General features: G+C 45.7%; 1 protein-coding gene across 3 annotated transcripts; it reads left to right on the forward strand.

Moving 5' to 3' along the window:
• Positions 1-1,361: 1,361 nt before the first annotated feature.
• Positions 1,362-20,581, forward strand: PHYH (phytanoyl-CoA 2-hydroxylase). 3 transcript variants are annotated; one of them, XM_012456003.3, is made up of 9 exons: positions 1,362-1,436; positions 2,980-3,038; positions 5,824-5,934; positions 7,133-7,301; positions 9,502-9,589; positions 11,728-11,909; positions 16,070-16,219; positions 19,392-19,526; positions 20,229-20,581. In XM_012456003.3, the coding sequence occupies exons 1-9, from the start codon at positions 1,362-1,364 to the stop codon at positions 20,280-20,282; spliced, it is 1,023 nt and encodes a 340-aa protein (XP_012311426.1). In that variant the 3' UTR covers positions 20,283-20,581. The 3 variants fall into 3 exon arrangements, with proteins under 3 accessions (XP_012311426.1, XP_012311427.1, XP_064224496.1); XM_012456004.3 differs by having other exon boundaries at positions 9,502-9,583; XM_064368426.1 differs by lacking the exon at positions 5,824-5,934.
• Positions 20,582-23,488: the final 2,907 nt, after the last annotated feature.

Below are 23,488 nucleotides of genomic sequence, written 5' to 3' on the forward strand. Positions count from 1 at the left end.
GGGAGGGACCCCTAGGGGAAGCCCAGGCGACCAGCGTTCTCCCCGCCTGCGCAAACTGCAAGGAGCTGGGGATGCTGGCTGCCGGCCTCTCTCCTGGACTGCGACATTGTCACCAAATTCTATAAAGACGTCATGCAAGAAGTGATAACATGTGCTGCGACGTTCTGGAAGTAACTCTTGAAGCTTAAAAAAAAAATCAATGAAAAAATCAGAGTAAAGAGACAATGAGATGCTATGTCAATATCTGTAGTTATGGAATAGAAAAGCAATGTTACAAAGAGCTGCTCGAGTTCTGTAAGAAATTTACACCATACTGGCCTTTGTGCATCAGACAATTATTTCATTAATTTTTTTTTTTTAATGACCAAACTTTGGATTCTAATATTTTGGGTTGGAATCCCACTAAACGAAATACCCCTTTTGAATGGCACATATGACTTTTCGAAATGAATCTCAACATTTTTATTTTTTATTTTTATTTTATTTTATTTTATTGAGACAGAGTCTTGCTCTGTCGCCAGGCTGGAGTGCAGTGGTGAGATCTCGGCTCACTGCAACCTCTGACTCCCTGGTTCAAGCAATTATCCTTTCTCAGCCTCCCGAGTACCTGGGATTACAGGCACGGGCCACCACACCCAGCTGATTTTTGAATTTTTAGTAGAGACGGGGTTTCACCATGTTGACCTGGATAGGCTCCATCTCCTGACCTCAGGCGATATCGCACCCTGCTAAAAAGCTTTTTGTTTAAATTGGAGTTTTTATTCTTTCAGCTGTCAGTGGAAGGAGCAGTTATGTGGGGTGAAATAGATGCAAGCCGTGACGTTAGGAGCGTGGGCGGAGGTCTCGGCCCAGCCACTTGCTACTGGATGACCTCGGGCTGGTCACTGGGCCCCGAGTCTCAGTGCGGCAGAGCTGGGATGGAATAGAAACAGGGTGCGGGGCAGGGGCAATGACTCACGCCTGTAGTCCCGGCCCTTTAGGAGGTCGAGGCGGGAGGCGGGGAGGAGTCTGACACCCACCTGGGCAACATAGCGAGACCCCATCTCTACAAAAAATTAGCCCAAGAGTTCAAGGCTGCAGTGAGCTATGATCGCGCACAGCACTCCAGCCTGGGCAACAGAGCAAGCCCTTGTCTCTTTTAAAAAAGGAAGAAAGAAAAGAAAGGAAGGAAGGATCATAGTGCCCCGCGAGGTTGCCCAGCGCGCAGACCCTGGCGGCAGAGGGCGTCCCCGCAGCGCTGCCCGCGAGACACCGCCCCGAATCCCGCCCGCGTCCTGTCCCGGCCACGCCTGGAGGCGGAGCCGCCCGCGGAGCTAAATGGGGCAAAGGCCGGGCAGAGGGGTCCCCGCGCCGCCGCCGCCATGGAGCAGTCCCGCGCCGCCCCCCGCCTGCAGATCGTGCTGGGCCACCTCGGCCGCCCCTCGGCCCGGGACATCGAATCCTTTGAGCTGCGCGGGGTTCGGGCTGGACTTGGCGCCGGCGCGTGCGCGGTGGCCCCGGCCCGGGTATAGGGAAGCCACCGGGGCGCACTTATCCCGGCCCCGGGGCCTCCTCAACGCCAGGTCCCCGCTTGGGTCCCGACTCCGGGAAGAGCGGGGAGGAGGCTGCGTCCCAGGAGGACACGCGCGGCCGCCGTGGGCTCGGGGCTGGTGCCGCGTCGCGCTGCCCTCCGGGATTCCTGGGGGCCTCTGCTCCTCGCTTTGTGGAGACGGGGCGGTGGGAAGGTCGTTTCAGCGGCCTAAGACCTTGTGGGCTCGGCCGCGCGTGACCCTCGCCGCTGCCCGGAGACCCAGCGATGTCCAGACTCGCGTGCACAGGCGCGCAGGGCTGCCGGGAAGGAGCGGGGGCAGGCGGGACGGGGCCCTCCGGGCTGGAGCTGGCGGCCTCCGGGGTGGCGTTCCATTACCTCCCTCCTGGACTGCGGCCTTGTCACCGAGTTATATAAAAACACTATTAAGGGTTTGAGGTCCGGCGCGCGGGCACGTGCCACGCCTGTAGTCCTGGCGCTTCGTCAGGCCAAGGTCAGGAGTTCAAGGTTACAGTGAGACGTGGTGGCCAGTGCAGTCCAAAAGAGAGAGAAACAGAGAGAACCGAAGGGTTCCATGATGACTTATGAGAGTGACATTCCGAAAGTAACGGATTAAGCTAAAGAAACAAGGCGATCCTGTCAACAATCTGCAGTTACTGGATAGAAAAGAGATCTTTAAAAGGAATTTCTAGGGCTTTGCTTTTTTGTTTTTTGTTTTTTTTGAAACAGGATCTCACTCTGTCACCCAGGCTGGAGTGCAGTGGTGGTGCGATCTTGGTTCACTCCTGGGCTCAAGAGATCCTCCCACCTCAGCCTCCCAAGGAGCTGGGACTGCAGGGTGACTCCACGACGCCTGGATCATTGCTATTATTATTTTTTCGTTTTTTGAGACGGAGTCTTGCTCTGTCTCCAGGTTCACTGCAATCTCAGCCTACTGCAACCTCCCCTGCCTCAGCCTCTGAGTGTAATTTGTTTTCTTTATTTACTTATTTATTTTCTGAGATGGAGTCTCTCCCTGTCGCCCAGGCCGGAGTGCAGTGTCGCAATTGGCTCACTGCAACCTCCGCCTCCCAGGTTCATGCAATTCTCCTGTCTTAGCCTCCTGAGTAGCTGGGTCTACAGACATACGCCACCACGCCTGACTAATGTTTTTATTTTTAGGAGAGACGGGGTTTCACTATGTTGGTCAGGCTGGTCTCAAACTCCTGACCTCAGGAGATCCACCCACCTCGGCCTCCCCAAATGCTGGTATTACAAGCTTGAGCCACCGCGCCTGACCTAATTTGTATTTTTAATAGAGACAGGGTTTCACCATTTTGGCCAGGCTGGTCTCCAACTCTTGAGCGCAGTGATCCACTCACCTGGGCCTCCAAACCTGCTGGGATTCCAGGCATGAGCCACCACGCCTGGCCTTCTGCATTTTACTTTACTTGCCTTAATTCACATCCTAGGTAGGTCATCCCACTTCAGGGACTATTTCCTCTGCCAGTTTCCATCCTCAACAATTCCAGTAAGTAGGTTGAATTTTAATTTTGAAATATGTATGTAAAAGCTTCTTGAGTGGTAATGAAGTTATACTATATGATATGTTGCCTGCTTAGAATTTTATTTTTTAATTTATTTTTATTTTTTATTTTATTATTATTATTTTTTAAGATGGAGTTTCGCTCTTGTTGCCCAGGCTGGAGTGCAATGGCATGATCTCGGCTCATCACAACCTCTGCCTCCCGGGTTTAAGTGATTCTCCTGCCGCAGCCTACCTAATAGTTGGGATTACAGACATGGGCCACCATGCCTGGCTAATTTTGTATTTTTAGTAGAGAAGGGGTTTCTCCGTGTTGGTCAGGCTGGTCTCAAACTCCCAACCTCAGGTGATCCACCTGTCTCGGCCTCCCAAGGTGCTGGGATTACAGGTGTGAGCCACCATGCCTGGCCCTAGAATTTTATTATATAAATCCTCTGTTTCCAGTCTAATTAGTACAGTCGTGAAAAATTTTGAAAACTGATTTTCTATATGTATTTTAAGAAGGAAAAATACCAGAAAATACATAATCCAACACCTATTTATTATTTATTTATAATAGAGGTGGGCCCTTCCTATGTTGCCCAGGCTAGTCAAGAACTCGTGGGCTAAAAGCGATCCTCCTACCTTGGCTGCCCAAAGTGCTGGGATTACAGGTGTGAGCCATCACACCCAGCCTTCTAATCTGACTTTTAAAACTTCAGTTATTATAGATCATATTTAAATTAACTTGTGGCTGGGTGCTGTGGCTTATGCCTGTAATCCCAGCACTTTGGGAGGCCCAGCCAGGCAGATCACTTGAGGTCAGGAGTTCGAGACCAGCCTGGTCAACATCGCAAAACCCCATTTCTACAAAAATACAAAAAGTAGCTGGGCGAGGTGGTGTGTGCCTGTAATCTCAGCTACTCAGGAGCAGAAGTGGAAGAATCACTTGAACCTGGGAGGTTGAGGTTGCAGTGAGCTGAGATCATGCCACTGCACTCCAGCCTAGGTGACAGAGCCAGACTCCATCTCAAAAAAAAAAAAATTAGCTCATAATTTGGTTATATGACATATTAGCAGCATATTTGGCTTATCTTAAATCATCTTTAAAGGGGGATTTAAAGGGGAGATCTTGACCTTTCTAAATATTCTCATATAGCCATAGTTCTAATCTTAAGGAATAGGTTGGGCAATTTGAGTTTATGAGTCTGCTGTACATTTATTTGGATTTTGTTACTTCTTGGAGTGAATCAACTGGACAGTTAAAAATATAAAATTTATTGAATTTGTCTCCCATGTGAAAAATCATATGTATTCATTACAGAAACATCAGAGAAATAGAAGGAATTTTTTAAAAACCATTCTTAATTCCCTTACTGAAGGCATTCACTGTTAAAAATTGCTTTGGTGTCTTTCTTTGCAGGCTTTTTTTTTTTTCATATCTTTTCATGTCTTGGTTTTATATCATTGTAAAAAATATTTAATTATGATAAGCATTGTCTATACTATTATATGGTCTTAACTTTTAATGTCTGAGTCATATTCCACTGAGTGAACATAATGGCAGTAGTTAATTTTTCTTCTATTAATGCACTATTTTTGGTGACTATAGTTAATGTTTTGAACATAAGGCTTAAGTTTTCAAATTATTTCCTTGGTCTTAGAAATAATGGATTGGGCCGGGCAGGGTGGTTCACACCTATAATCCCAGCACTTTGGGAGGCTGAGGCAGCTGGATCACTTGAGGTCAGGAGTTTGAGTTAAGTTTGAGACCACCCTGGCCAAAATGGTGAAATTCCGTCTCTACTAAAAATACCAAAAAATTAGCCAGACATGGTGGTGAGTGCCTGTAATCCCAGCAACTTGGGAGGCTGATACAGGAGAATCACTTGAACTCGGGAGGTGGAGGTTGCAATGAGCCAAGACTATGCATTGCACTCCAGCCTGGGCAACAAAAGTGAAACTCCATCTCAAAAAAAAAAAAAGGAAATGCTGGATTGAAGAGCATGGACATTTCTCAGGGTTTTTTTTTTTTTTTTTTTTTTTTTTTTGAGACGGAGTTTCGCTCGTTACTCAGGCTGGAGTGCAATGGCGCCATCTCGGCTCACTGCAACCTCCACCTCCCAGGTTCAGGCAATTCTCCTGCCTCAGCCTCCTGAGTAGCTGGGATTACAGGCACGCACCACCATGCCCAGCTAATTTTTTGTATTTTTAGTAGAGACGGGGTTTCACCATGTTGACCAGGATGGTCTCGATCTCTTGACCTCGTGATCCACCCGCCTCGGCCTCCCAAAGTGCTGGGATTACAGGCGTGAGCCACGGCGCCCGGCCTCTCAGGGTTTTTTTGTTTGTTTATTTGTTTGTTTTTGTTTTTGAGACGGAGTATCACTCCATCTCAAACTGGTCTCAAACTCCTGACCTCAGGCTGGTCTCAAACTCCTGACCTCAGGTGATCCACCTGCCTCAGCCTCCCAAAGTGCTCAGATTATAGGCATGAGCCACACACCTGACCTCAGGTTCTTTAGACATATTTTTAGGTTGTAATTTTTTTAAAAAAGTTTTTTTGAGACAGGGTTATCACTCTGTCACCCAAGGTGGAGTGCAGTGGCACATCCAGTATTTCTTGTAGAGACAGAGTTTCATCATGTTGCCTGGGCTGGTCTTGAACTCCTGACCTCAAGTGATCCGCTTGCATCGGCCTTCCAAAATGCTGGGATTATAGGTGTGAGCCATTGTGCACAGCCTGTAATTTAAAAATTGAACTTATTTGGGGATTCTTCTTCTCCTTTAGGTATAGTCTGGATAATAATGTTCTCACCCTGGAACAGAGAAAATTTTATGAAGAAAATGGGTATCTTGTAATTAAAAATCTGGTATCTGATGCTGATATTCAACGCTTTCGGTACAGTAACACTATTTGTTATTTTACAAAAGTATGTATTGTGTGCATGTAATGAGAATACATGGTGGATTCACTCCTGCATGTACAGATTTTTTAAATTATTTGGTTTGTTGGGAAATAGTTAAAAGCATGGGCTCAGGTGCCAGACTGGCTTTATTATTTTTTATAGAGAAAGAGTCTTGCTCTGTTGTGTAGGCTGGAGTGCAGTGGTGTGATCATAGCTCACTGCAGCCTCGAATTCCTGGGCTCAAGCAATCCTCCTGCCTTAGCCTCCTGACTAGCTGGGACCACAGGTGTGCACCACCACACTTGGCTAATTTTTAATTTGTTTTTAGAGATGGGGGTCTCACTATGCTGCCCAGGCTGGTCTTGAACTCCTGGCCTCACCCTCCTGAGTTGCTGGGATTACAGTTGGGAGCCACCACACCCGGGCTTCAGTGGCAGCTCTACCACTTAATATCATGTGTCCTGGGGCAATTTACTCAACATCCCATGCCTCCGATTTCTCATCTGTAAAATGGGGATAGTAATAGTACTTGCCAGGCATGGTGGTTCACACCTGTAATCTCTGCACTTTGGGAGACTGAGGCGGGTGAATCGTTTGAGGTCAGGGGTTCAAGACCAGCCTGGCCAACATAGTCAAATACCATCGCTACTAAAAATTTAAAAAAAAATTAACCAGGAGTGGTGGCAGGTGCCTGTGATCCCAGCTACTGGGAGGCTGAGGCAGGAGAATTGCTTGAACCTGGGAGGCAGAGGTTACAGTGAGTCCAGATTGCACCACTGCACTTCAGCCTGGGCAACTGAGCAAGACTGCATCTCAAAGTAATAACAATAATAATAATAGTACTTATGTCCTACTGTTGTTAGGACTAAATAAAGTGAAATATACAGAAAGCACTTTGAATAGAGCCCATGGTAAGTGCTACAGAAGTGTTTGCTATTATTATTACAATGTAACCAAATCATAACAACATTTCCCTACTGGTATGCTAAGCTAAGGAATGATTTAATTCTGGTAATGGATTCTAGCCTGACAATTTCTCCTCGCTTTCACTGGAATTATTTTCCCTCGAGCTGGAGGTCAACTTAGTGCAGAGACACCACCACTCACGTCTGCAAACCTTTCCGCAGAGGAGGGCCGGGCAGGTGCTTCAAGCCAGTGGTAACAACATCATTTGCAAATTTAATTTTCTAGGAATGAGTTTGAAAAAATCTGCAGAAAGGAGGTGAAACCATTAGGATTAACAGTAATGAGAGACGTGACCATTTCGAAATCAGAATATGCTCACGGTGAGAAGATGATCACGAAGGTCCAGGATTTCCAGGAAGATAAGGAGCTCTTCAGATACTGCACTCTCCCCGAGGTCAGAGACCGCCCTTGCTTTGCTTCCGCTTCATTGCCAGTGTGTATGCCTGCCTGTAAAACCCGCTGATTTGGCCCGGCGCAGTGGCTCACTCGTGTAATCCCAGCACCCTGGGAGGCCTACACAGGTGGATCACTTGAGCCTAGGAACTATTACTCTTAGAGCTGGATGTAGAAAGGAGTTGGATCGAGTAAAGTAAGCAGATTTTATTTTATTTTATTTTATTTTGTTTTCTGGAGATGAGATCTCACTCTCTTGCCCACACTGGAGTGCAGTGGTGCGATATTGGCTCACTACAACCTCTGCCTCCCGGATTCAAATGATTCTCCTGCCTCAGCCTCCCAAGTAGCTGGGTTTACAGGCGCCCACCACCACACCTGGCTAATTTTTGTATATTTTAGTAGATCCAGGGTTTCACCATGTTGGTTAGGCTGGTCTTGAACTCCTGACCTCAGGTGATCTGCCCATCTTGGCCTCCCAAAGTGCTAGGATTACAGGCATGAGCCACCATGCCCAGCCAATTTCCTACGTTTCTGAAGTGTGGGATCAGTATCTGGTGGTTCATGCCCAGGAGGTATAAATTATTTTAATAGCTAGATTTTATTCTTAAATGTATTGGAAACAACTCAACAGTGTACCACACTCGTGATTTCAGGAATGTTGTTAATTAGGACAAGATGAAATTAAAAGGCCAGGCACAGTGGCCCTTTGGGAGGCTGAAGCTGGAGAATCACTTGAGGCCAGGAATTCAAGACCAGCCTGGGCAACGTAGTGAGACCACTGTCTCTATTTTCAAAAACGAAGACAAAAAAAAAAAAAAGGATTAAGTAGAAGAAGTGAGCTAACTGAGGTTAGGGAAATCATTGGCTAAATAACAGTACAATGCCAGAAGTTGTGAGGATGGCTCTTAAAGGGTTGGGATTTAGGAAATCCCAGCCTAGGGGAATGCCAGAAAATACCAGGCTTTATAAAAAGCAGCTATGTGCCTGACTCCTAGGCTTTTGATAACCTTTCAAGGGCTTCAGACTCAAATTGCCAAAATTCCTTATACCCAAGAGCTCGGATAGTGAGGAAGCAGTAGAAAGTGGCTCATTTTTGGAGTCATTTTTTTTTTGCAGAATCAGAATTTGAATTTCATGGTTTTCTTTTTTTTTTTTTTTTGAGACAGAGTCTCACTCTTGTCGCCCAGGCTGGAATGCAATGGTGTGATCCCAGCTCACTGCAACCTCCATCCGCCTCCTGGGTTCAAGTGATTCTCCTCCTTCAGCTTCTCAAGTAGTTGGGATTCCAGGCACCCACCACCACACCTAGCTAATTTTTGTATTTTTAGTAGAGACAGAATTTCACCATGTTGGTCAGGCTGGTCTCGAACTCCTGACCTCAAGTGATCTGCCTGCCTCAGCCTCCCAGAGTGCTGGGATTATAGGCATGAGCCACCGTGCCCGGCCTCAGTGTTAAGCCCATTCTGCTTTTCCCCGCTTCGTCACTGGGTTCTGTGCACGAGGTAGCAGCAGCCCAGTTCCCAGGCCCCATGACTAAACCAGCTTTTCCTGTCACCATGTCACGTGTTCCCGTGTTGGCCTTTTCTGCATCATAGAGTCCCTCGGCCACTCTGCCCAAGTCATTGCTGGTTTAACATCTTTCATCTAACCCCTGGGACCTGCTTTGCTTATTCACTCTTGCTTCCCCATTTCCTGTCACCACTTGGTTCCCAGATCTCAGTAATGAGTTGTCCAGTGCCACGTGTCCCCAATTGCCAAGTGTCCTCCGTGCCGCTGTTCTGCTTTCTTCCGGGCTACTCATGACAGCTGTGAATCGTGTGAGGCCGTCTGTGGCTCTTTTTATGCAGGGGCTCCAACGAGAAAAGAGGAAACTGCCCTCCCACCGAGCAACCTCTGTGGCTTGGGTGGACGAGAAAGCTATATTGATACGCCGTCAAAACTCCTATCTTTCTTGTAGAAAGAAAAAATGGTTTCATTCTCATCTAGCTCAGAAAAAGCCCATTGAATTCCATGTTACAGATTTAGAATGATTTCCCGTGGCTGGGATCATCATGCCGTGTCTGCGGTGATGTGAAATACCACTTGGTTCTTAAACTATTGCCTTCGTGGTTCTTGCGCGGATAGCTACTGTACTTTGTACCAGTTGCCAGTACTCCGGATTTCCCAGGAGGTTTGTTTTTGTTTTTTTGTTTTCTTAGATTCTGAAGTATGTGGAGTGCTTCACTGGACCTAATATTATGGCCATGCACACGATGTTGATAAACAAACCTCCAGATGCTGGTAATTGTAAGGGGAAGGCAAGCAAAAGAATAATGGTTTCATTAAAATGTGTACGGTTGGCTGGGTGCGGTGACTCATGCCTGCAATTTCAGCATTTTAGGAGACTGAGGGAGGAAGATCTCTGAGGCCAGGAGTTTGAGAGTGGCCTGGGCAAAGTAAGACTCTGTCTCTAAAAATAAAACTTAAAAATATCCAGGCATGGTGGTGCGCACTTGCAGTCCCTGCTACTTGGGAGGCTGAGGTGGGAGGATCGCTTGAGCCCGGGAGGTGAAGGCTGCAGTGAACTATGATAGCATGCACTCTAGCCTGGGTGACAGAGTGAGACCCCATCTCTAAAAAAAAAAAAAATACAACCAAACAAAATAATAAAATAAAATAGTTGATGTCTAATTGTATGTATAACTGTCAAACTTTGGATGAGTAAGTCTTAAAATAACTTACGCTATAACAACAGTGAAATGTGATAATGATTTCAGATACTAACTGTAGAACTGTTGCTGAATTTTCAGATGACTGGCTCCCCAAAAATGCAGTTTAACAGACATAACTGTTCATGTATCAAAGGTTTCTGACGTTCGATATCTCTAAGCTTGATCAGCTCTTCTTAGCTGTGATAGTGTGAATTCTTGCATTCCTGATAGGAGGACGTTATTATTACTAATACAATTAAAATTGTAACTATGAGTCACAAACTACAGTTGTCTTTTTATTTATTTATTTATTTATTGGCATGGAGTCTCACTCTTGCCCAGGCTGGAGTACAGTGGTGAGATCTCAGCTCACTGCCACCTCTACCTCCTGGGTTCAAAGGATTCTCCTGCCTCAGCCTTCCAAGTAGCTGGGATTACAGGCATGTGCCACCATGTCTGGCTAATTTTTGTATTTTTAATAGAGATGGGGTTTTGCCATGCTGGCCAGGCTGGTCTCAAACTCCTGACCTCAGGTGATCCACCCACCTGGGCCTCCCAAAGTGCTGGGATTACAGGCGTAAGTCACCACACCCAGCCTATAGTTGTCTTTAAAATGTCTTGTGCTTGCTAAAATGTAGATTCTAAGACCTCATTGGCAGAGAGACTGATTGAGAAATATAACCCAGGTTTCTGTATTTCAATAACCTTCCCCAAGCTGGGCATGGGTGCGTACCTGTGGACCCAGCTACTCAGGAGGCTAGCGGGGAGGATCATTTGAGCCCAGGAGTTCAAGGCCAGAGATTCTAGTGTAGATCACTCGTACTACACTGAGGAGTTCCTCTATGCCTGCAGTAGAAATCAGCCATGAGAGACTCCCCTATCCTTTCTACCTTTTCTTCCTTCTGATCACCGGGAGAGGTTTATGTGATAGAAGGCAGCTTAGCATTACCAGGTCTCTCCCTCCCTGAAGAGATCAGCTGGTCAGGAGCCAGGCTCAGCGAGCAAATCAGGGGAAAATGTCCGTGTGGTCATGGGCACTCCGACTGGACACTGGGCACGGAATGACTATTGTTCTGGGGGGTGAGGGCCTCTTAGAGAACTTTTACTGATTTATTTTTGAGATGGAGTCTTGTTCTGTTGCCCAGGCTGGAGTACAGTGGCTCCATCTCGGCTCACTGCAACCTCCACCTCCGAGGTTCAAGGGATTCTCCTGCCTCCGCCTCCTGAGTAGCTGAGATTACAAGTGCCGGCCACCACATCCAGCTTTTTTTTTTTTTTTTTTTTTTTTTTTTTGTATTTTTAATAGAGATGGGATTTAATTGTGTTGGTCAGCATGGTCTTGAACTCCTTACCTCAGATGATCCACTCCCAAAGTGTTGGGATTAAAGGCATAAGCCACTGCACCTGGCTTTTTTTTTTTTTTTTTTTTTGAAATGGGGTCTCACTCTCTGTTACTCAGGCTGGAAGGCAGTGGTGCAATCACAGCTCACTGCAGTTCAGCCTCCAGGCTCAGGTGATCCTCCCCTCCCACCTCAGCCTCCCAAGTAGCTGAAACTACAGGTGCATGCCACCGTGCTCGGCTAATGTTTAGTTTTTTTCTGTAGAAACGAGGTCTCACTATGTTTCCTGGGCTGGTCTTGAACTCCTGGGCTTAAGCAATCCATCTGCTTCAGTTGCAGGCGTGAGCCACTGCGCCCGGCCTCAAGCATCGTTTAATAACAGGTTTTCTTTCAGGCAAGAAGACGTCCCGCCATCCCCTGCACCAGGACCTGCACTATTTCCCCTTCAGGCCCAGCGATCTCATCGTTTGCGCCTGGACGGCGATGGAGCCCATCAACCGAAACAACGGCTGTCTGGTTGTGCTCCCAGGCACCCACAGGGGCTCCCTGAAGCCCCACGATTACCCCAAGTGGGAGGTAGGTCTGCCTGTGGCTGAGTCTTGATCTGTCTCCTTTGCAGTTTCTGTTTCACATCAGTATCCATAAAGGGCTTACAAATGAGAATGCATTTCGTTTCTGAGCAAAACATTGCACTAAGATCTGCAATGAAGATCGGAGAAAGTTCAAGGATGCCAGAGAATTTATTCATCACAACTATTTTTTTGAACACTTTTCTTTTTTTTGAAACAGGGTCTTGCTTAACGTACTGCAACCTCCACCTCCCAGGTTCAAACAATCCTCCCGCCTCAGTCTCCCTGGTAGCTGGGACTATAGGTGTGCACCACCACGCCCGGCTAATTTTTGTATTTTTAGTAGAGATGGGGTTTCTCTATGTTGGCCAGGCTGGTTTCAAACTCCTGACCTCAAGTGATCCACTGACTTGGCCTCCCAAAGTGCTGAGATTAAAGGAATGAGCCACTGTACCTGGCCTAACATGTGTTTGAAAGCCAGCCAAGATGGGGAGCTTGGGTCGGTGCTGTATAGTATTGAAGACTGTAAAGCTAGCTGCAGAGCTAAGACATAAACACGTCAACCCCAGGTGTGTGTGGTAGGCACCAAGTTAGTCTTACTCACTAACTGATGGCCCTCAGAGTAAGGAAGGAGAGATCCTTGCAAATGCAGAGACCAGCAAAGGATCTGGGGAGGCTGGTGTTTGACCTGAGCCTTGCAAGACAGGGTAGAATGTCCCATAGGGAAGAGTCTACATGGGAAGGCACAAGGTCAAGGGCAAGCCTGAACCTGACCAAAGAACAGGAAGGACCCAGGGAGCTTGAATTCTAGATGGGCTGGGGGTGGGGGCATATTCTGGGGAGTAGCAGAGGAGGTGAGCAGAAAAAGTACATGAGGACCAGATTAGAAAAGGCTGTTATACTAACAAGTCTGCAGTTTATCTGGGGGGAGAATAGGAACCTTTAAGTTTGAACATTTTAGGAAGATCAAAGAGCTTTCAGTTTAAAAAAAAAAAAGTTTTATTGAGGTATAATTGTCATGTAAATTGTGTTTTGTGTGTATCATTTGATCATTTCTTACACACGCACACCTGCGAAATCATCGCCACAATCAGGACACTCCATCTTTCCCTTCCCCGCTCCACTGAGTTGCTGTTACTACAGATTAGTCTGCATTTTTCTTTTCTTTCTTTCTTTGTTTCTTTTTTTTTTTTTTTTTTTTTTTTTTTTGAGATGGAGTTTTGCTCTTGTTGCCCAGGCTAGAGTGCAATGGTGCGATCTCGGCTCACTGCAAACTCCGCCTTCCAGGTTTAAGCGATTCTCCTGCCTCAGCCTCCAGAGTAGCTGGGATTACAGGCATGTGCCACCGCACCTGGCTAATTTTGTATTTTTAGTAGATGCGGGGTTTCTTCATATTGGTCAGACTGCTCTCGAACTCCCAGCCTTGTAATCCGCCCGCCTCTGCCCCACAAAGTGCTGGGATTACAGTACAGGTGTGAGCCATGGTGCCCCGCCTAGTTTGCGTTTTCTAAAATGTCACAGACATGGAATCACATAGTATAGATTTCTTTGTTCCAGTCTGGCTTCTTTCGCTCAGCGGGCGACTGTGAGCTTCACTGATGCTGCCGTGTATGACGCAGCTCTCACCCTTCCATTGCTGAGTAGAATTCCATTGCATGGCTGCACCGTGGTTTGTTCATCCATTCAGCTGTTGATGTTTGAAACTGTTCAATGCATTTGAGCTCATGAGTGATGGGGTCAGATAAGCATACAAGGACAATAATGTCATGGTCCGGTGCAGGACACACTGGAGGTATAGGAGCATAGAAGCAAAGAAACCAGAGAGATGACTAGCCACATGTTAGGTCTAAGGTAAAAAGATCCTGTGGGACCCAAGGTGGGAGGATCCCTTCAGCCCAGGAGTTCAAGACCAGCCTGGGCAACATAGTGAGATCCCATCTCTAAAAATAATAATAATTGGCTGGGCGTGGTGCTGTATGTGTGAAGTCCCAGCTGTTCAGGAGGCTGAGGCAGGAGGATCACTTGAGCCCAGGAGTTCAAGGCTGCAGTGAGCTATGCTGGTGCCACTGCACTCCAGCCTGGGTGACAGAGCAAGTTCCTGTATCAAAAGAAAAAGAATGCCAGGTGCAGTGGCTCACTCCTTTAATTCCAGCACTTTGGGAGGCTGAGGTGGGTGAATTATCTGAGGTTGGGAGTTCAAGACCAGCCTGACCAACATGGAAAAACCTCATCTCTACTAAAAATACAAAAATTAGCCAGGTGTGGTGGCACATACCTGTAATCCCAGCTAGTAGGGAGGCTGAGGCAGAAGAATTGCTTGAACCCAGGAGGCGGAGGTTACAGTGAGCCAAGATTGTGCCATTGCACTCCAGCCTGGGCTACAAGAGTGAAACTCCATCTGAAAAAAAAAAGAAAAAAGAAAAGATCTTAGAATCCCATGATGCTGTGAATGGAATAAGCCCCCATTGTTAAAGCAGGGAGAATGAGTTGTGATTCCATAGGAAGTGAAAAACATAGTTTTAAGAACTCCTGTCTCTGCTGGACACAGTGACTCATGCCTGTAATCCTAGCACTTTGGGAGGCTCAGGTGGGTGGATCACTTGAAGTAAAGAGTTTGAGACCAGCCTGGCCAACATGGTGAAACTCTGTTTCTGCTAAAAATACAAAAATTAGCTAGGCATGGTGGCGTGCTCCTGTAGTCCCAGCTACTGGGGAGGCTGAGGTAGGAGAATCACTTGAACCTGGGAGGTGGAGGTTGCAGTGAGCTGAGATTGCACCAGTACACTCCAGCCTGGGCGACAGAGCAAGACTCCATCTCAAAAATAATAATAATAATAAAAGAATGTCTCAGATTTCTGGCACCGACAATTAGTGTCAAATGAAAATATCTGAGTGTCTGGATCCTGATATAAAACCACTTCATGTGAAACTCATCAGTGAAGCTAAGGTTTGGGTAAAGTTTGGTGCAAGCAACTGCAGTGGGCTTTGGCTGACGGAAGGTGAAGGGAACGGTTTGCAGGGCTTCCGGAGCTCGCAGAGTCTCAGATACCCTGCTCAGATGCAGAGTGGGAGGTATGATTAGCTTAGTGTGGGCCACGCCTTCACCCTGGCCAGGAGAGCAGGGCTCTGGGTCAGAGTCTCAGCACTGTCTATGAGGGATGTAGTCATTCCCAAAAGGAACTGGGGATGCTAGGAAGAGGAATGGGCTGCTTCCCTCACCCTGACTCAAGGTGCTTCTCATGTCAATTTCTTCAATAAAGATGTAACCCCATTACCGAAAGCAGTAACTAATTTGGGAAATAGTTACAAACACACACACAGTGTTTTAATTTACTATTCTTTCATCATTCTGGATGTGACATAAGTGCTTTTGAGCTCAAAAAAATTGAGCATTTTCTTCCCCCTATTTTGGGAAAATAGTTAACTTTCCAGAGACACTCCTGAATAAGAGATGAAGGATCTTTTTAAAGGTCTAGGTGAGGAGGAGAACACTTACAGATTCAGGATAGAAATGCCTAGGAGATACTGCATCGACCACAAAAGGCAAAGCTAAGCTAGATCTTCATGTACAATGCGGTCACAAAGGGCAGGTGGAAAGTCCACATCGTTCATTTGCTGCAAAATATCAGTGACTTTAGTATCAACATGTGACTTCATTTATTATTACTATTATTTTTTGAGACAGGGTTTTGCTCTGTTGTCCAGGCTGAAGGGCAGTGGTGTGATCTCTGCAACGTCCCCCTCCTGGCTCAATCGATCCTCCCACCTCAGCCTCCTGAGTAGCTGGGACCACAGGCTCACACCACCACGCCCAGCTAATTTTTGCAGTTTTTGTACAGATGGCGTTTTGCCATGTTGCCCAGGCTGATATTGAACCCCTAAGCATAAGCAATTCTCCCAATTTGGCCTCCCAAAGTGCTGAGATTACAGACATGAGCCACTGTGCCTGGCCAACATGTGACTCTTAAAAACCAGATATCTCAGAGGCTTTTATATACTAAAAAAAAAAGTAAGCATGTAATTTAGACATTTAAATTAGACATTTCTTTCTCTTGGGAGAAAGAAATGCTTTCTTTCCCTGATGTTTGCTTTCCCTGATGAACAATTGACAATGTTTTCAATTATGGTACTCCCTCAAACACAGACTTGGCTTGCTTCTTATTCTAGGGGGGAGTTAACAAAATGTTCCATGGGATCCAGGACTATGAGGAAAATACCGCCCGGGTGCACCTGGTGATGGAGAAGGGAGACACCGTTTTCTTCCATCCTTTGCTCATCCATGGATCTGGTCGGAACAAAACCCAGGGGTTCCGGAAGGTAAGCATTCACATTGCTGCACCTCCTGCAGAGCATGGGTTAGAAACAAAAATTGTATTTAATTTATTTAATTCAAATTAATTAAATAAAATTTTAATTTAATTACATTAACATTTTAAAGATTTGTGGCTTTTGGTCGGGCGCAGTTACTCACGCCTGTAGTCCCAGCACTTTGGGAAGCCGAGGTGGGCAGATCACCAGCTTAGGAGTTCGAGACCAGCCTGACCACATGGTGAAACCCTGTCTCTACTAAAAACACAAAAATTAGCCAGGTGTGGTGATACATGCCTGTAGTCCCAACTACTCAGGAGGCTGAGGCAGGGGAATCACTTGAACCCGGGAGGTGGAGGTCGCCGTGAGCTGAGATTGTGACACTGCACTCCCGCCTGGATGACAGAGTGAGATTTTGTCTCAAAAAACAAACAAAAAGTCAAAGTGGAGTCTCATTCTGTCGCCAGGCTAGAGTGCAGTGGCAGGATCTCGTCTCACTGCAACCTCCACCTCCTGGGTTCAAGCAATTCCCACACCTCAGCCTCCTGAGTAGCTGGGACTACAGGCATGCGCTGCCATGCCCCACTCATCTTTTGTATTTTAGTAGTGATGAGGTTTCACCATGACCAGGATGGTCTCGATCTCTTGACGTTGTGATCCACGTGCCTCGGCCTCTCAAAATGCTGGGATTACAGGCATGAGCCACCGCGCCTGGCCATTTGTGGCTTTTAATCAACCTGAACTTTAGTCCGGTTTATTTACCAGGAAATAGATTTGCTTACCTTGGGCTTTTGTGTTCTTATCAGTAAGAAGCCAGGTGACCTCATGATCATGATCAGTATTGACCCAACCTTGTCAATACTGATCTTAAAATCTAGGCGCAGTGGCCCATGCCTATAATCCCAGCACTTTGGGAGGCTGAGGTGGGAGGATCACTTGGGGCCAAGAGTTCTAGACCAGCCTGGGCAACATGACGAAACTCCACTATTTAAAAAAAAAAAAAAAAAAATCACTGTTGTCTCCTCAGGCCATGGGTTAGGGGCCAAGTTTCATCTTCCATTCATTCATATTTCCATCAGCCTCATTAGGGTCAGGATTAAGGTGGGACAAGTTGGGGCACTCTCCCCAGGAGTAAAATTTAAGGGGATTCCAAAAAAACCTCAGTAATCAGTTGGGCACGGTGGCTCACACCTCTAATTCCAGCACTTTGGGATGCCGAGGTGGGTGGATCACCTGAGGTCGGGAGTTCGAGACCAGCCTGACCAACATGGAGAAACCCCGTCTTTACTAAAAAGACAAAATTGGTCAGTGGGGGTGGTGGCACATGCCTGTAATCCCAGCTAGTAGGGAGGCTGAGGCAGGAGACTTGCTTGAACCTGGGAGGCAGAGGTTGCAGTGAGCCAAGATACGCCATTGCACTCCAGCCTGGACAACAAGAGTGAAACTCTGTCTCAAAAACAAACAAACAAACCCCTCAGCAATTAAGCTTACTAATATTTTACTGCAAAATTTTTAAAAAATGAAAATTAATGCAAAATACCCAATGTATCAGCTACATGCAATGCCAAAAGTTTAAATAAAAGACACTATCAGACCCCACACCAGCACAACCTTCAGAGCTGTGCAAGGAGGCAGGTGCAGGTACGATGACACAAATCATGTTGTGAGTTTTAATATATTGACTTGGCAATTTTTTTTTTTTTTTTTTTTTTGAGATGGAGCCTTGCTCTTTTGCACAGGCTAGAGTGCAGCAGTGCAATCTCAGCTCACTGCAACCTCAGCCTCCAGGGTTTAAGCAATTCTTCTCCCTCAGCCTAAGTAGCTGAGACTATAGGCACATGCCACCACACCTGGCTGATTTTTGAATTTTTTAGTAGAGACAGGGTTTCCCCATGTTGGCCAGTCTGGTCTCAAACTCCTGGCCTCAAGTGACCTTCTCGCCTCGGCCTCCCAAAGTGCTAGGATGATAGATGTGAGCCACCTTGCCTGGCCCAATGTTTTTTAATGCCTTTATTTTTAAATGTTTATGATTTATTTATATATTTATTTGAGAAAGCGTCTTGCTCTTTTGCCCAGGCTGGAGTGCAGTGGCGCAATCATAGCTCACTGCGGCTTGGAACTCCTAGGCTCAGGCCATTCTCCTGCCTCGACCTCTTGAGTAGCTGGGACTACAGGCACGCACCACCACACCTGGCTAATTTTATTTTTCGTACAGACATGGTCATGCTATGTTGCCCAGGCTGCTCTTGAACTCTTGGCCTCAAGTGATCCTCCTGCCTTGGCCTCCCAGAGTACTGGAATTACAGGCATGAACCACCATGCCTGGCCTTAATGACTTTAATGTTCTGGAAAATATTGCTGTAACTACATAAAGATAAAGATACAGGGGTGCACATTTTTCCCTTTGCTTTGGACTCTGTTACAGTACTGGATGGCACCAGGGCTTACAGAGCAATGGAGTCAGTGACTCCACTCCCTAGAAATTTGTTGTTTGGGGCAAAATAGAAAATCCTTTTGACAAGTGTGATCACCTTAAGATCATTAACTTGTGACAAAAAAGGTAAGTTTTAACGATTGCTTCAAAGCTTAGCTCTGTTTATAACTTTTTCTAAAGTGGGAAGAACCAAGTAATGTCATCCTTACCTCAGAAGGAAACAAGAGGGATAATGTATGTCAGAGGTATTGGCCTTTAAACGTCCTTTTGATTTGAGAGGTGTCTGCATTATTTTATTTCTGAAGGTATATTTGGTTCTTTTCATAATCTATTGCCACTGAAATAACAGTCCATCCCAAATTGGACCAGTAACTAACTTTTGAGATAAACTGCCATTGAATGCAGTCCTTTTTAAGACTTTGGGATATCCATTCATTAGGAAAATCCATGCTAAAAAAAAAACTAGACCTCTTGCTGACATAATTCCACTCCCTCTCCCATATGTACCTTTTGACAATAAATGTCACATCTGGTTAACAAGCTTTTGAAATTTCTCAATTAACTTTTAGCTAGAAACAAAAAGAGGCTTAGCTACAAAGAGAGACACAGGACACAGTGGACCCGACTTTCCATTTAGAAATCAAATACGGAGTGAAATAATTGACTTTCTAAAAGAAAGACTCTCTGCTTGGTTGCTAGTATTCATGGGATGTTTTTCTCCAACATCAATTTGTTCACTTTGCACAGGCAATTTCCTGCCATTTCGCCAGTGCTGATTGCCACTACATCAACGTGAAGGGCACCAGTCAAGAAAACATTGAGAAGGAAGTTACAGGATTAGCAAATAAACTCTATGGACTTGCAAATACCATGGACTTGAAGGTATGTTTGTATATAATAGCAAGGTAAAACTCTCAGGTTCTTCTTTTCTTCAGATGCTTCATAATTCTCATACCTAATTTACTTGAAAGTCACCAGACATGACATCGACTCAGTTATGTTACCTGGCACTAACAAGTATCCGGAATAAAACAGGGCTGACAGCTGGGAGGCCCACATTTAATTTAGTTAACGCTTTTTTAGAAGTTGATTAAGAAGGCCAGGAGTGGTGGCTCATGCCTGTAATCCCAGCACTTGGGAGGCTTTGGGAGGCCAAGGCAGACAGATCACTTGAGGCTAGGGGTTGGAGACCAGCCTGGCCAACATAGTGAAACCCCATCTCTACTAAAAATACAAAAAATTAGCCAGGCGTGGTGGCACACACCTGTAATTCCAGCTACTCAGGAGGCTGAGGCACCAGAATTGCTTGAACCCGGGAGGTGGATGTTGCAGTGAGCCAAGATCATGCCACTGCCCTCCAGCCTGGGCAATGGAGCGAGACTGTGTCTCAAAAAAAATTTTTTTTAATAGTTGATTAAGTAGATTAATTTGAGTTATTTTGTTTACTAATCATTTGGGGGGATTATTTTCCCTATTTAACCTTTCATAGAGGCTAGAAATTGACTTTGTCTTATGGTGAAATTGAAGGTAAATTGAAGGCAGACTGAAGTGTTCCATAAACTCACTGTTTCGTATTATCTCCAGGATATTTGGATGTTTCGAGCTCGACTCGTGAAAGGAGAAAGAACCAACCTTTGAAATAGCCCTCTGCTATAACTCTTTTAATGGAAAGCCAAAACCAAACAAAGTGTCTAAGGAAAACGTTTTCTTAATGAGTTAATGTAACCTTTTCTATCACTTGTTAAAATCAGAAAACATGTATCAGGTACTAAGGGCATAGAGTTAGTTTTGCTCTACAATGGTGTTGCTTTAATGGAAATAAAAACAGTAAAAGTGAAAAAAATAAAAACAAAAAAAAAGCACAGTAGAAGTGAAATACTACTGTTTTAAGGAAAATTAATTTAGGGTTGCATCCATTAAAGGTGATTGGTGTATAATTTGTGTTAAATCAGTGTCTTTCTTTCAATTAGCTCTTTACCCAAGCAGAAGTGAATGATTTGGAGCTCAGGGTGTGTTTTGTATCCCCTTTCTGGTAAACCCACTCCCTACCAATTTTATTTCATAAGAGATTTTTCCCCCCAAAATCTAGTACAATGTATAATACATAAACGTTTAGTGAAGGACATACCAAGGGCGTCATGGAGTCCAGATAAAGGTGAATATTCCTGCTCAGACAAGGACTTTCTTCTATGATTTCTTCAACCCAACACTCCCCTTAACAAGTGGGGAGACTTGGTCTTTCTAGTCCTTTACTCTGTTCCTAAAGAATGAAGACAAGGGCCGGGCATGGTGACTCATGCCTGTGATCCCAGAACTTTGGGAGTCTGAGGCCTTTGGATCACTTGAGATCAGGAGTTCGAGACCAGCCTGGCCAACATGGTGAAACCCCATCTCTACCAAAAATACAAAAAAATAGCCAAGCATGGTGTCACTGTGCCTGTTATCCCAGCTACTCAGGAGGCTGAGGCAGAAGAATCACTTGAACCTGGGAGGCAGAGGTTGCAGTGAGCCGAGATCACGCCACTGCACTCTAGTCTAGATGACAGTGAGACCCTGTATCAAAAATACAATTTAAAAAAAAAAGTTTTTTAATGGAGATGAGGGGTGACTTCATTTGATGTTTTTTTGTTTTGTTTTTGTTTTTGTTTTTTGAGATGGAGTCTGACTCTGTCACCAGGCTGGAGTGCAGTGACCCCATCTTGGCTCACTGTAACCTCCGCCTCCCAGGTTCAAGCGATTCTTCTCTCAGCCTCCCAAGTAGCTAGGACTACAGGCGTGTGCCACCGTGCCCAGCTAATTTTTGTATTTTTAGTAGAGACGGGGTTTCACCATGTTGGCCAGGATGGTCTCAATCTCTTGACTTAGTGATCTGCCTGCCTCGGCCTCCCAAAGTGCTGGGATTACAGGCATGAGCCACCATGCCCGGCCCATTTGATGTTTCTTACTGGGTAGGGCTGCTGGAAACCTTTCACATTTATGAATGAAGCCTAACCTCCTTCAAGCTATAGGGACATTTTTAGATAATTTTGCCTGAGTTGGAGTGAGCGTAGACTGGGCAAACTTATTTCAAGACATCACTATCTTTCAGTACCAGCTGAGGGCAGCAAGGAGACATAGTCCTTATTTTTACAAATTCTGGTTATGGCTTTAGTAAGCAAGAAATAACAGAGTCCCTTTCTTGTCATTCTGGTAAGCACAAGTTTTCCTAAATCTAGTGTTACCATGTGTACTGTTTTCTTTGTGAGAACACCCAATTTAAGCTCAGCTCCCAGTGGGAACCTCTGAAGGCGAATCACTGACAGGCTGTAAGGAAATTAGATTGTGGGATGATTAAAAATAAAATATGATTAAGGAATGTCTGTGTAAACAGCATATGGACAGCCCTGCTTTGTTAAGGAATACATTCTTTCAATTATTCAAATTTAGAGTAAAGATGAAAAACTGAACTTCAATAGGAATATTGAAAAGCAATTTGTTATTTCCTGTGTGCATTTGTGAGTGAAAAGCAGCTGGTCACCATCAGGAAACATTTATTTCCCATCTGATCCATGTCCCTTTTGTCTGCTAGTGCATGTAAGAAATATCCAAGCACCCATGCTTTCTTTTAAAACAATTTTTTGAGGGCCGGGCGTGGTGGCTCATGCCTGTAATCCCAGCACTTTGGGAGGCTGAGGCGGGTAGATCACGAGGTCAAGAGATCGAGACCATCCTGGTCAACATGGTGAAACCCCGTCTCTACTGAAAATACAAAAAAAAAAATTAGCTGGGCATGGTGGCGCATGCCTGTAATCACAGCTACTCAGGAGGCTGAGGCAGGAGAATTGCCTGAACCCAGGAGGCGGAGGTTGCGGTGAGCCGAGATCGCCATTGCACTCCAGCCTGGGTAACAAGAGCGAAACTCCGTCTCAAAAAAAAAAAAAATTTTTTTTTGAGACACGGTCTCGCTCTGTCGCCCAGGCTGGAGTGCAGTGGCATGATCTTGGCTCACTGCAACCTTCACCTCCTGGGTTCAAGCGATTCTCCTGCCTCAGCCTCCTGAGTAGCTGGGACTACAGGCATGTGCCACCACACCCAGCTAATTTTTGTATGTTTAGTAGAGACGGGGTTTCACCATGTTAACCAGGCCAGTCTCAAACTCCTGGCCTTGTGAGCCACCAAGCCCAGCCTAAATTTTTTTTTTTTTAGAGATGCAGTCTTACTTTTTTGTGTAGGCTGGTCTCAAACTTTTGACCTCCAGCAGTCCTCCCACCTTGGCCTCTCAAAGTGCTGAGATTACAGCTGCGAGCCACTTCGCCTGGCCTTATTTTTTACTGTCTAATAGAAAAGTGATATGTGTGATTATTGGAATTTGCATTTATTTGATCACAATGAGATCGAGGATTTTTCCTATCACTATGGGCATTCTGTGGCTGACTTGCTGAAGGCTGGTCTCAGGTCCAAGAGGATACCTGATGGTGGAAATACCCCAGGACAGATTTCAACCAGCCATATGTGGCTGGAATGTCTGGAGATACTTAGCTTTTTTTTTCCATCTCATTCATTTCAAGCCTGAAGCCATCTAATGTCAAGTCCGAAGCCCACTGAAGGCCACTGTTCAGTGTCCTGGAAGGGAGGGTAAGAAACAGACAAGGGTTTGTACCTGATGATATTCAAAATACGTAACAGAGGCACCATCAATCAGATACCACAAGTACAGAAATGTGGCATTTTAGTTGGGAACAGCATTGTCCTGAGCAAGGCAGGTCTCATAGGGCCCTTGCTCAGCATGTTTGGAAGAGAATTGAGAAGGTTCCCACCCCTGTCTGAAATTCCACCATTCACCATGAGTTTGAGGACCAAGCCTG

The sequence above is a fragment of the Aotus nancymaae genome, unplaced genomic scaffold (assembly GCF_030222135.1).
Source record: "Aotus nancymaae isolate 86718 unplaced genomic scaffold, 86718_ANA_hifiasm-v0.15.2.pri h1tg000077l, whole genome shotgun sequence".
NCBI lineage: Eukaryota > Metazoa > Chordata > Mammalia > Primates > Aotidae > Aotus > Aotus nancymaae.

Coding starts and splice junctions, on each gene's coding strand:
- PHYH (XM_012456003.3), top strand. CDS start 1,362: ATGGAGCAGTCCCGCGCCGCCCCCCGCCTGCAGATCGTGCTGGGCCAC. Junction 5,935..7,132: donor GCTGATATTCAACGCTTTCG/GTACAGTAACAC, acceptor TTAATTTTCTAG/GAATGAGTTTGAAAAAATCT. Junction 19,527..20,228: donor CAAATACCATGGACTTGAAG/GTATGTTTGTAT, acceptor TATTATCTCCAG/GATATTTGGATGTTTCGAGC.